Below are 14,614 nucleotides of genomic sequence, written 5' to 3'. Positions count from 1 at the left end.
TTGTTTTATCAGGCTACATAAAATTATTTTTGATTCTCATCCCCGTCTCTCTGAAAATGGCCTGCCCCGATTAAATTTTTTTTTTTTGGGGGGGGGGGGATGTGTGGAAAAAAATATTTCATAAAAAATCGGGCTTCAGTATACCAATAATTCAAAATGTTTAAATATTAAATGGCTGCTTGACATGTGGATTTCGTTTGATTCGAGTCATGGTTGTTAACGGAAGGATGCAAATGTCCTCATGCATTAACAGTTAACTTAAAATAAAATGGAATAGAAATAGGATAGAAATTGGTTTGTTTACTCCTATTAGCATTAACAGTTTTAAAAAATAGAGAGGTTGTCATTTATAGAAAATGGACAGTGAAATAGATTCATCCAATATTTCTATAAAAGCAAAAATACATGCTTAATGATTTTTTTCTTAGCGGGGGGTATCAATCGTGAGCTTGCTCACAGTACATCTAGTTGTTTTTGGTCTATATAGAACAGCTACGAGCATACATCCTATTCTTTTCATGCACAACAGATGTAATACCATTTAAAGGATTTTTATTTTCAAACACAAGAATGTAGGTCAAATTTGCATGTCATTTTTATAATCCATAATGAATACACTGAAGGGTTGGGGGAAATGTTCATCTGTGCTTGTCTGTATTATTATCCTTTATCAATACTGAAGGATGGGGGGGGGGGGGGGTAACTGTTCAAGTAAACGGTGAATCGGTAATGAGTGACAACATGAAAATGTAAAGTGGTGAACAGGTAAGCGGCAAGTTTATTCACAGTACTAAATTATTTTGTTGAATCAATTATAGATGTAAATACAAAGAGTAAAATAAGCACAGGATGAACTAAATGTAAACTGCAAGGTCTTAAAGGGCGACTGAGCTAGTCACATTTCAACTGAATGAATTTGAGCGTTTAACCATGTATTGATAGCTACTTTTGAATGCCGTATAATGTGTAATTCTGCGGTTGTTTATTTTGTGCGGCATTTTGCAGGTATAACAAAAATCGCAGAATCCATAATCGCAAACTATTCTTAAAATATTGACATAATTTTTCATTTATTGCGTTCATTACAGTATCTACCCGTTTCAGGCGGTTTGTATTCTTTCTCGTAGTCAGTATGCTACTTAGTAGTTTGTACGTTTATGCGGTAATTAACCTTAATTTACTCGTTATGTCCTTTCTGGGTGAAACAGTTTCCAAAATTCCTACCTTCTACATATGTTAAAAGGGAAGTCTTTTCTAGAATATATATCTTTACAAATACACAATTGAAAACGTGATACTTTTTTTTCAGTGAAATAGATACACCTATCGATCTGCACGTCTAAATAATGTATTCAAAGCGCTTGTACGAAGTCCATTAGTTTTACAACGAACCCCCCCCCCCCCCCAAAAAAAAAAAAATAACAAACAAACATTGACCACGCGACAATGACCGCATTTAAAATGTCACCAGGTGACTGATTATTTAATGGGAAATTATGATCGAGCGTATCTCCCTCATTACTCACGGTATCGGCGGTAATGCCCAAATCGAAGTTTTGATACACGTATGAAAGAGTCAAAGTTTGATTCAATGTATGATACGTTGTATGTTTATCTTTGCGGTCTAATAGAATCGCAGGAATTGAAAACGCAGATTTTGATATAATACTTTTTAGGGTCTCAACCGCCAAAATTTCGAGCCGCAGAAAATACCCGTTATACGGTATATCGTTTTGTTCGAATTTTTACTAAAACGGTAGTTACAATTGAAATGTTCTTAAAATTGTTATTTGATAATATGTAATATACATGTATTTATCAAAAACTTTGTTATAAGAGATATGACAAACTTATGTTAATATTCGCTTGCATCTGAGGCACAGCTTGCGCCTGTTAGCGTTAGTGTATTCATTATAATTTGCATGGACTTTTATAATATTATCAAAACCTGCAAACCGCTTTGGTTGACTTTTTCCCATTGCGTCACGATCAATTCTGTCAGCTACGTCATGCATAAACAGTACACGCCGCCGTTGTGAAAACTTTATGATTGGTCAACACCGTTTCGTAGGCGGGGTTATCAGTACACGCTTTTGCAATGCCATAGCTGAAGGATTTCTCAGAGCTGTTCATTTTCCTCAATATGGAGTCATTATCGACTACCCCGTATGTTTAAATTCTGTGCAAAACTCTCTCTCTCTCTATCTCTCTTTGTAAACGGGTGTTAAACCATAGTCTCAAGTCTAGAGCACGGCGTTAAACAAGATATAATATTTAAAAGTTGCATTGGTTAAGCGTTCATTTCATGTATACATCGTAAATGTATAATGCACATGTATTACATACTAACTTACCAGTCGAAGTGATTCGTATGAATTCCTCGATTTCTACATCTTTCGATCGGCAATGGAGTCAAATAACAAACTGAACGATGAAGCAAAAGAACGAGACGGAAGTGGAAAGTGCAAGGCGGTATCTACATGTGCGTCTTCATTAGACATGTGTCCGATTCGTTTCCTTTTCTGCCACCCTATCTCTTTCGGTGTAAATAAATATTATATACTAAATTATCCCCAAACAATTCACTGCAGATTTCATTATTTTACATGTCTCTGAACCACTGTTCGCCAGCTCCATACATGTACACTGGCGTGATTTTACTGGCTTGCATATAAAAATTACAGCTCTTGATCCGGTTTCCGAGTAAGCCGAAAGGTTGTTTATTAGGAGAAAGTTTTGGGCAAGTAAAGCGACAATTATTAACAGTAGTAAACGTCTATAAATGAAGAAGTGTTTAAATGAATAAATTGCACAAACTGTGGTATGATATGATGTAAATCTTTTCAAAATTTTTGTGCGCCATAAATTGCAAGTTTTTTGTGCATGTAAGTATTGTGTGCACTGTAGCTTTATATTTACCAACTTTCTACGAAATTTCTACGTAGAACTACAACTATTCACGCATCTATATTTATCTTTTATCACAAGCGGACACCTTCGAAACCCCTACCAATTTCGACAGTCACAAGTACCCCGGTGAATTTTTCATTGTTGTTCCGTCCGTGCATAATTAAGTCTGAACCAGCAGCCAATCAACGGTAGGCTGATTCCACCAATTAAAACGTTTGTGATTAAGGTGCGGGTATTGTTTATGCATGACGTAGCTAATAGAGTGTATCGCGACGCGATCGGAAAAATCCAACCAAATCGGTTTTAATAATATTTACAATGTGACAAAACTATTAACCTCAGGCATATTTCAAGCACGGAAGGTGACACCTTGCTCGACCAGTGATTGTTTCTCATAAATTAAACCTATATTTATCATTTTTTGGATCTTCTAGTTAGTAATAACCGGTATTCTCTACCGTAGACTTTTAACCTGAAAGGGCACCAAATATTACAATGATCAACGAATTATATACAAAAAAAGTCCGTGATTTTTCACAATAAATTCCTTATCAATCAAAAAATCCCATTTTAAAAAGTCATACCATTTTGATCAGGGATTGGGTCAACTACATTGGAAAGTAATTAATGAAATCACTATTACTAGGTTAGACCTCTCAATTAAATTACCATTACCATCACAATAAAAGCACCTCCGAATGAAGCCACCACGAATTCTAATGATTCCACAGTATTTACTTTTTCTAAGATTTGTTAAGATTTGATTATTGCACTTACAACGTCATTCATTTGTTCGTCTGTTTCAACTGTCTGTAGCACAAAGTAAATACAAATCATGCGCATTCTGACCACCCGATTATCGTGAATTTGAAATCTGTCAAAAAGGTTTGAAGTATTTGAGACTACTGGACGGAAGCATACTCGGACAATCAACACAAAATCTGACTATCACTGTCTTCCGTGTTGCATAATCTTTGGAATTACTTGTTATAAATACGTTCAAAAGGCATGACTCCCCCGTACGCTGGATTCGACTCCTTATTTCTCTTGGTCAACCTCCCCCCCCCCCCCCCCCCCCCCCCCGTTGGGGGTTATATACGGTGTTTATAATTTTGTAGTTTGATGGAAGATTCAATACGTTTTTGTCTCGTTGTGTTGCTCTTATCTCATTTACAAATGCTATTCAACAAACTTAAAGTACCAGCGTATTAATTTAATTAACTCAAATATACACGGACACAATGCAATGTTTTTAGAGTATTTACTACATGTATTCTACACTTCTTTTTTTTAAAGGTATTTTCAATATGATATAAAACAAATGATCTAGATATATTTCGTCAATCGACGGATTTTCATAAGGCAAACCTTTGGATTAAAATTCGTAACATAATAATATGAACTACTCATAGGGGTTGATTTGTTCGTGTTACTATAAGTGCTGTACAGTTTCATTTAAAAAGGAAAAAAAATGAATTATCCATTTGTCCAACATATACATATTGTGTTTCATTCCGTTTTAAAGGTACGTGGGTACAATGGAATGTAAATACTGTAGCGTGGTATATATCATGGACAGGCATTCTTTGAGAGAAACTCAATATTTTTGTATATTTATTGAATTGCATACTCTATAATTGCACATTTATGACTACACAGATATCCAATAAAATTCCAATTTTTGTGCTGCATTTAAACTGTGTTTTGTTAATGACAGCAGTCAGAATCATGTGACATTAAAATTGATTTCCAAAACATCTCGGTGTACCTCTGCAATTCCTGACGAGATTCACGACGCATTAATTGTGTTGTAGCTAAAAGGTGATGTAGAATTCGTGAAACATTTTGTATGATAAAACTTGTATTTCTTACTTTCATTGCCATAATTATATAATCAAAAGGTAAAATATCCTCTAAAGTCGTTATGTCACTTTAAATATATATATACATGACATTATTGTTAAAAATAATATTGAATTATTAGGACCCGACACTGTAAACCACACCTGATTTTGCATTATAATAATATTGAAGAGATACATGTAATACTGGTAGTTTAAGAGTGTTTCGGCGGTATAGTAAGCCTCATCAGGGGTCCAAATTTAGTGTACCTATTGTAAGCGAGATTTGTTTTGAAAATATCTCCCATATTTTTTGTTTTTGCTGTATGCAATGATAGGTTCCGTGACAAAGAACTGTTTGCAAGCTGAGTCCGTCTTTAAAATGTTCCATTAGGTCAGTAAACGTTTTTTTTTAATCCTTTGACGCGGGGGTTGAATTGTGTAAACATGACGTGTGGCTGTTTCAGTTTGGGTTTTTTCTTCTGTTTTAATCAGTAAGCGTTTTCTTTCTTTTCCTGAGATTTCGTCAATATTCGGATTTATTTCCTTTTCAGAGTAACCCCTCTTTGATGAATGTCCTTTGAAGTCCTGTAAAATTATGCTTAGGGTGGATTGATCGTTTGTTTTTCTCCAATGTCTAATGCATTCTCCTTTGATGAAACCTTTAAATACTGATGCGCTGTGTGCGCTATTTCTATGAAGGTATTGGAAATTATTAGTTGGTTTGATAAAGGATTTAATTTCTAGTTTTTGACAAATGCTAAATCTTAGGCCTATCCAGAAAATTTACGGATGTTTGAGAAATTTCAAGTGTAAATGTATAATGCATGTGACAGTTGTTACTGATGTCAAATAAACTCAAAGATTTCTTCCTTTAATCCATCAAAAATGATAAATCAGTCATCTCTGACTCTTCCATGAAATAGTATTTTGTTGGAATACTGAAATTGAGATTCTATGTATCGTACATTCTCATATCCCAAATTTCTGGCGAAGGTATTGCACCCATGATACATTCTATGATTTGCTCGCAGTATTTCCCTCATCTGAGCAGGAAGAATATATCTCGGACATATGGATGCGATATGTCTAAATGCTAGGAGCATTTCATAAAGAATATATCAATACAGTAATTGTTTCATTTACAACCAACAGCTGGCGGTTTTTCACACAGGGGCCAAGCCCGTTTTAACATTAATTTCAATGTAACCATAAATAAAGAAAGGGGTCGAAATCTGACCCAGATAAAAAACTACCAGCTCGCTTCTATATGATCAATCAATTTTTAAATTAAAACACTCGCAATATGCATGTATTTTTCAAAAAAGTAATGTCTGAGATACAGTCATGCCGAATTTTAAGTTGATGGGTGTTAAAATAGCGGAGATATACGTCATTATTCTCTCAAAGTCGCCAGTTTATTTTTACTCGGACATTTACCGGTCCAGGGCTCACGATGGGATTTTGCCTAGGACAACAGCAGTATTGCAACAAGTCGAGAAACATTCGCACTAATCCTTTAAAATCTATTTTATATAAAATATTTTAAAAATATAAAATACTTTAGCGCATGCATCTTTTCTTTAAAAAAGTGAACAAAAAATGTTGATCAGCGTAAACGATCGCCACGCTTAATCACGTTTTCAACTCGAGGCGCTAAATGGAAGTGGCATGGGGAGAAGCCCAATTTTCAAGGTGCTAATGAGAGATATTATAAAGCAATTAAAACTGAATTAATTAATCCATGTTTAGGCACTTATACCCGATAACCCATACCGTTTACCTGTGTAATTGTTTAAACAAACAGAACCAACATCATCTGATATTTAAATCACGTTTTCAACTCGAGGCGCTAAATGGAAGAACTAAGACACTTCTATATAGCCTTAAAAATGGACTGACGTTATTGTTTTGCAATTTGAAGAAATTTAATGCTTATGAAAAAATGGTTGGCGCACTATTAATTTTAGCGCTCAGAGGCAGTTACGCCAAAGGCGCTAAAATTTGTAGTGCGCCATATTTTCTCGTTTTACAGCATTAAGTAATGCACAGCCTAAAACAAGCGCCAATTCTATTTGTCTCCTTTTATCTACCCGTCCTCATCTACATATCCTCGGATATGTATGATTCACACTGGGAAGTCTTATCTTTGCATAGAAATAGGATAATCAATTGTTTTTTTATAAGTTAACACAAATTTGGAAACGATTTCTTTTTTCATAATCGTTAATATAATCATATTCCTGCAATAGCCTTGTTGGGTGCTGATTCGAAATCTTTTAAACAGTACCTACTTTGGCAATGGTGTGGATTCAGAGGAGTTGAAGAAAGAAATGCATATAGGTAAAGCCTATAGAATTACAATGCTATGATAAGGTTTATGACTTTGCAAGCGCCCTAATATAAAGTTGATCCTAAGTTGTTCAAATTTGTATTAAAAAATGTGGCCCCAATATGGAGTTCAAACGTTAATATAGGAAAAAAACAGATTTTAAATTGTTTAAACCATGCTCACCCTACAATACAATACTTGGGTTTTTGAATAGTTTCACAAATAAAAGATAAATGGAGCAAAATCAAAAATCTTTTCAAATATATGTTTCTAAAGGTTTCGTTGTTTATGTACTAAACCTTTTTTTTAAAAAGGTTTGAGTAAAGTTATGGCCATCGCTGGTACGATGATCAATATGCTTTTTGTGTCTCTTTTTGAGAAATGCATTTTAAAAGTAAATTAAACCCAACTGCTTCTCCTTGATGAACTATTAAATTTTATTACCAAAACGTTTGGTTTCAATCAACAATAATCAAAAGACATAGTATCATAATACTAAGAACTGGCTTCAGGTCTCCACTTGTATTTTTTCCTGCTCTGCAAAGAAATAGAAGTATATGTAATATATATTTTATATAACCTATTATACATCTATTATCTTTTTTTTCTTGGAAACACAAATTGACTAAGAAATACGTTTTTCTCAACTTACATTTTTGTTTGATTCTTTTTCGACAAATGATAGCATCCTTGGTCTAAATATGAAACAATAAAACATGGGATATTTTGATTATGATTATGCTTAGACTCATTTCTTTTAAGGTCAAGATCTAGTTAATGATTCTAGACTGTTAATGCTAGAACAGTTATGACGTCGGAATTGAGTGATAAACGTTGTTCTCCTACTTTACGGCTCTAAGAGAATTGTGTAGAAAGTGAAACTGTTTCTTGCCTTTCTAAATAAGACTATGTTAAAATTAATACCGATACCTATATTTACTCATAAATTGACATGATTTTTAAGAGGAGGTAAAGACCTTAAATACCGTTTTTGGAGAGCCTCTAGGCAATCTTGATCTATTTCATTAGTAAATATCGGGGGAAAACGCCGAGATTTGTTACTTGTTTCCTTCATATTTCATAGAAAATAACATTTTAAAGCATGATTGTTCAGTGTGTCTATCAAATACAAGTTAATCCCCGGTACACCTTATAATACTAATCTTTTGTTATGAAGCATAATTGAAATAGTTTATATATTTAATTTTATAAAAATGTAGGCACCTTTTATTTACTTATTCTTGATCTTAAGATCTACTAGTTTATTAATGTTATCAGATGTGACAATTTCTTAGAAGTCATTAACTCATTCAGTTAAGTTTAATCATTTTGTTTGTTTTAGCTTTTTACTCTCTTTAAACCATTTGTGTAACAAACAGTACAGCAGTTGTTAAAAGCTCATGGGCTCAAATTGTGATTAAATTGTAATTTGTTACAACAATTATAAAAATAGAAGAAACTGGGCGCACAGGATTATAAAGTTGCAGGAATCATCGACACGAATCAATAGTGAACTAAATGTCTATAACTCGAAGGACTATGTACATTGTACAGGTTTGAACGAAAATTAATCACTCAGACTATATTATGTGAGAGTAAAAGTACATGTCTATTTCGGCTAATTAAAAATAATCACAAGCTTTTTAAAAACGTCAAATATTAAAATGAGCCGATATTCTGTAATTCAACATAATGTTATATCAACATACATTTAAAAACAAAAAGTTTAAAAAAAAGAGATGTTTGTGAAACACTTATGCCCCCCTCCCTTGGAACATCCACACAAACAAATGAACGTAAACTGCAAATATTTGGAATTTCCCTAAGTCTAAGGGGCATAACTCTGACGAAAATTGCTCTATCATACCCAAAATTAAACTTGACCTAGATATTATTTAGATAAACTTGTATACTAAATTTCATATCAATATGTGCACCCTCTGCTAAGAAAATGAGCGGAAATTGCAAATAACTAGAATTTTTCTACGTCCAAGAGCCATAACTCGGTCGAAAATTGCTTGATCGTACCCAATATCGAACTTGACCTAGATATTATCATGATAAACCTGTATACTTTATTCATTTCAATATGTTCACACTCTGCTAAGAAAATGAGCGGAAACTGCAAATAACTAGAATTTTTCTACGTCTAAGGGCCATAATTCTGTCGAAAATTGCTCGATCATAACCAATATCAAACTTGATCTACATATTATCATGATAAACATGTATACCAAATTTCATTTCATTTTCTTCGAAGGGGGGCATAAAATAAATTAAAAAAAAATAACCAGTAGGATTTGAACCCAAACACTGCATGTTTGTATTCAATAATCCATGACAAAAGCCATGCGTGACTTCGCAATATGCGATATAAAGTAGTGTTTTGAAACAACATCGTCATATCATTGGACTTCGTTTTTTATTCTCGAAAAATAGTTTTACAGAGTACATAATTAGTCATCTCTGGGTCATTCCACCTTCTTTTTACTAAATCATTTAAAATACAGCCTTAAATAAATAGGATTGTGCATGAACAAAATCTTATGCTATATTTAGACCCATGTTGAAATAAAATTATAGTCATTATATCATAATAACACCTTAAGCACCTCAGAAAACTCACACTTGTATGATTGTGTTGAATTATATACATTTGGACATGGTGGAGATGAATTAGTACATAGTGCCTTGAGGCTCCCTTGAATTCTGTTTGCGCTGGCACTATACTCTGTACAAGAACCTGTAAAATGACAAAAACTACATAGTTACATGTAATGTATTTGAAGGCCTAGTAAGTGATCGTTTCCAAAAAAAGTTTTAAATGAATAGATGAAAGCACAGATACGAGCTACGAAATTCGTTTACCTCCAAATATGATTTTTTGTTGGGCACATAACTCAACTGACTGGTTAAGATATGAGTTGATGACACAATGATATATAAACTCCTCAGGTTTACTGAGTTTGAAGGCAAAACTGGGACACTTCTTTCTCTCTACAGCTTCTCTCCATTTCTCTTTACTGTCAGGACAATTTTCAACATTTTTTACACTCTCTTTTAAACCGGAACCAAATCCACTTTTCGCTGTTGATGTCTGTCGAAAAAATAACATTAATAAGTTCTAAAACTGAGAATTATAAAGTAATATTTTTGCTCAGTTATATTATCATTTTGAAACCAAAGACACGGACGACACTAATTATTAAAAGATTGTGTACGCATGTATGCTCTGTTAAATGCATTTAACAGATAAGTTAACGTGTTTCTCCATCAATAACTACTAATGACAAAGAATGTACTTGTTTTTTTATCATCAGCAAAATAATATTTTCTCTGTCACGTTTAAACGTTAAATAATTTTTGAGCTGGCCATCGAGGTGAAATAAGTATTGTACTCCATTATAAGATTTTGCATAATTATTCATCTGCATAAAACCATGAATTCTCTACAACCTGATTGAAACGTCACCCTGGGAACAAACTTATTTGCATAGTGATCATTATTGAGCCTTACAATAAAAAACGATTTTGAAAACGCTCAGAGGACACATCAATACAATAAATAGCAAAGCGTACTAAATCTAAATCACCATATTAACTAGAGGTACCTGGGAGCAAGCTTACAATTGATACCCCCCGCTAAGGAAATATCATAACTCATGTATTTTTTCCATTACAGAAAATATCTTATGAATCTTTTTCTTCGTCCATTTTCTATAAATAACAACTGCTCTATTTTTTTTTAAATTGTTAATGCTAATATGACTACACAAACCAATTCCTATTCTTTAAATTCTATTTTATTTCAAGTTAACTGTTTATGCAAGAGGACATTTGCATTCTTATGTTTACAAACATGACTCGAATCAAACGAAAAGCCCGATTTTTTTCCGGATTTTTTTTCCACATATTTTTTTCCAAAAAAAAAAAATACATCGGGGCAGGCCATTTTCAGGAGACGAGGATGATAACCTAAAAAATAATTTTATGTGGCCTGAGACAAGCAAGCTTTGTGTCAAATTTTAGCTTTTAGTTACTTCAAATAATACAAGACATTACACAGACAGGAATTAAGCATTTTTAAACAATTACCTTGAACTTCCTCAATTGACTTCGGGCCAAGGTCATAGCACACCATAAGGTTATAAGCAATTATTATGTAAATTAAGAATTTCCAATATTTGCTCATTAGCAAGATATGGACCGGACATTAATTTTGCACTTTTTCTGCCAGTGACCTTGACATTGCCCAAATGACATTGTGTCATGGTCATGACACACCCTTAGGTCATAAGCAATCTTTGTGTGAAGTAAGAACATTCGATGCTGTTAAATAAGAGAGATATGGACCTAAAACCAATTTTTGCACCTTTTCTGTCCTTGACTTTGCCCGAATGCCCTTGTTTCAAGGTCATGCTACACCCTTAGTTCATAAGCAATCTTTGTGTGAAATAAGAACACTCAATGTTGCTGCATAAAAAAGATATGGACCGGACACCAATTTTGCACAGACAAACTGACGGACAGAGGGACGGACAGATGGACAAGGTGATGCCTATATACCCCCGAACTTCGTTTGCGGGAGGGGGTTTAATAATAACATGAACTTTACTTTGACATTTTTTTTCTATGAGGAAAAAATGTTTTAAGAACGATGCATGTCCGTCTACCTCCACCTCCTAAACAAAAAAACCCCAAAAAACCGCAGAACTCTGACCTAGATTATGTTTAATCTTTGAGCCTAGACAGGATATTCCTGGCATCTGTTTTCTACATGCAAAACCAACTCTGATTTCTATCTGTTATATGGATAAAAAGAACATGATCATGCGTCACTGACGCATATAACACCATAAAATACAACACCAAAAATAAAAATGGTTATAAATGTAGATCTAGGAGTCACCGCTTGTTGCCTTTATTTATCCTCTAAAAAATTCCTTTAAATATGTACTGAACAAAATAAAACATCCTTAGAAAATACATTAACTATCCTGTGGTCGCAGTTTTAGTAATAAACACAATAACCCAATTGTCACATTTTGAAAATATTTCTAATGTGTAAGCAGAGATTTGATTTTTTTATCCTAGCTATGACTTACATGTAAGCATGGCTCAATGTTAGCAAATGAGAAATTGAAACATAAATGTCTATAATGTTTTAGGCAGATTCAGCATGAAGCTATTTCATTTTTTGGCATTAGTTACGGCACTGTTTACATTGGTCTTTTTGAAATTAATTGAAATAATACCCAGGTGGCACCGCATTAACGTAGCATTATGCTTTGGCAAAACGAAAAAAAGTTGACTTATCATAAAGTACATAGACAAAACAAGCTTCATTTGCACTAATCTTCTTGAACTCAAACCATTTTTTGACCTTACCAACTCACAATCAAACTATAAGACAAACTATATCAAAAAGATATTAAAAAGGTGGTGAACGTCCTCCTTTACGAACTATAGTTCTATTTTCTTAAGGACTTTGACAAGAAATTTCAAACAAAATAGAAATGCACAGAATTTACAAAATGTCTGGAAAGTCTGTTTTCAATCCACATATAATTTTGTTTTTTTTTTGTGATGAGCCTTTGGTTATGGATAAACATTAGAGAGCAACTATCGAAACAAAATTGTTTTGTATGCTGTATGGCATTGATTTTAAATCATCTTAATTTATCAAAAATATACTCGACTTCAACTGAAAAATTTAAAATATAATGTTATATAAACTCTGTTCCACGTTTCTGTTTCCCAAACATTTTGCTTAATTTTTTCCTTAACCATAAATACGTTTGTGTTAAGACTACTTTCATATAATAAAATAAAGAAATTGCAGTGGTTTTTTGTTTTGTTGAAAAAAACCCGCACCCTTTACAACTTCAGGTTTCAATCCACAAACAGAAATATAAAAGTTTCTGTGATTTTGCATTTTAAATAGCATGAAAACTACCCGAATGTTTACGTTAAAAAGTAATACAAAGTCTCGCAAGTACTTCTAAATTTTGAAAAAATGGAATAATTTTCAATCATAAATCTTTGTAAGAAATTTGTTTTCGATTATATTAATTTCTTCAGGTAAAAATTAATGAGTTGTCAATGAATACCAATTAGATTTTTCCCCTTGTAGCAATTCCAACAGAATTTCTTCGACTGGTATGCATACTCTCGTTAAAATTAAAAAAAAATGACCAAAGACTAACCTGGGAAATACTATAAAAATCGATTTTAAAATGCAATTACATGTATTATGTGGTTTATATTAAGATAGGTTTTAACACACACAAGAGGTTAATAAAAAATGCATCTTTTCACACAGAAACAAATATTTTTTAACAACTGATAAGTAATACCGATATGTGAGAATATAAACAAGAGGCCCATGGGCCACATCGCTCACCTGAGGAACAATGGGTATGATAAAATCAGCTTAATGAAGTCATAATACAAACAATCTGGACAATGTACAATAATACATGTAGATCCTGTAGAAATAAAATCCATTTTTCCCCCTGGATATTCTTATGTTTATAATCATTAGTCCCTTTTCTAACAGGATGATTTTATAGTCATATCACATGTTGAGCATTGCAGTCCTCAAAAAGATCCTTTACAATTGTTTTTGTTATACTTTCATGTTAAATAATGAAATCTGATTGGTTAAGACGCAGTTAATAATATTTACTATTACCCTCAGCGTTAGCAACGCACTTGGCAACGGGTAACATTAAAAAATGTTACATGCGCGAAAATTATGCGCGTACGGTTCGCTGTAGAATTCACGTTATTCCTATATAAAAGCAGTAAAATTTTCTTAATTAAAAAAGACATTCAGTATAACAAAATAAATAGTGCCTGTTTGGGAGGATAACAGTTGAATTTGACACCCCTCGAAAACCATTGTCAACCTCCGCTTCGCGTCGGTTGACAATGGTTTTCTCGGGGTGTCAATTTCAACTGTTATCCTCCCAAACAGGCACTATTTATATAATATATGGGATATTAAGCTACATCAAACTCTGAACCTTCTTGTGAGGCCGAAGAATTGTCCTGGAGCCAAAGTCTTAACAATTATAAAGAATCATCTGGTTGATTAGTTTCTGAGAAGAAGATTTTAAAAGATTTACTCTATATATTCCTTTGTAAATCTTTAACACCCCCCCCCCCCCCAATGTGGCCTCACCCTACCCCAAGGGATCATGTTTTCACAACTTTGAATCTACACTACCTGAGGATACTTCAACACAAGTTTAAGCTTGCCTGGCTGTTTAGTTTCTGAGAAGAAGATTTTCAAAGATTTACTCTATATATTCCTATGTAAAACTTTGACCCCCACATTGTGGCCCCACCCTACCCCGGGGGGTCATGATTTTCACAACTTTGAATCTACACTGCCTGAGGATGCTTCCACACAAGTTTCAGCTTTCCTGGCTGATTAGTTTCTGAGAAGAAGATTTTTAAAGATTTACTCTATACATTCCTATGTAAAACTTCGACCCTCCATTGTGCCCCACCCTACCCCCAGGGA

The 14,614-nt window shown here is 33.5% G+C and overlaps 1 protein-coding gene across 1 annotated transcript; it reads right to left on the bottom strand.

Moving 5' to 3' along the window:
• Positions 1-7,527: 7,527 nt before the first annotated feature.
• LOC128174384 (uncharacterized) lies at positions 7,528-11,214 on the bottom strand. Its single transcript, XM_052839948.1, has 5 exons — positions 11,179-11,214; positions 9,952-10,180; positions 9,710-9,826; positions 7,736-7,778; positions 7,528-7,620 (listed from the first exon to the last, which is right to left on the bottom strand). Exons 1-5 carry the CDS (start codon positions 11,212-11,214, stop codon positions 7,542-7,544), a joined length of 504 nt encoding a protein of 167 aa, XP_052695908.1. The 3' UTR covers positions 7,528-7,541.
• Positions 11,215-14,614: the final 3,400 nt, after the last annotated feature.

The sequence above is a fragment of the Crassostrea angulata genome, chromosome 2 (assembly GCF_025612915.1).
Source record: "Crassostrea angulata isolate pt1a10 chromosome 2, ASM2561291v2, whole genome shotgun sequence".
Classification (NCBI taxonomy): domain Eukaryota; kingdom Metazoa; phylum Mollusca; class Bivalvia; order Ostreida; family Ostreidae; genus Magallana; species Magallana angulata.
The sequence above is the reverse complement of the archived record's forward strand: the minus strand, read 5'-3'. Positions and strand labels throughout refer to the sequence as shown.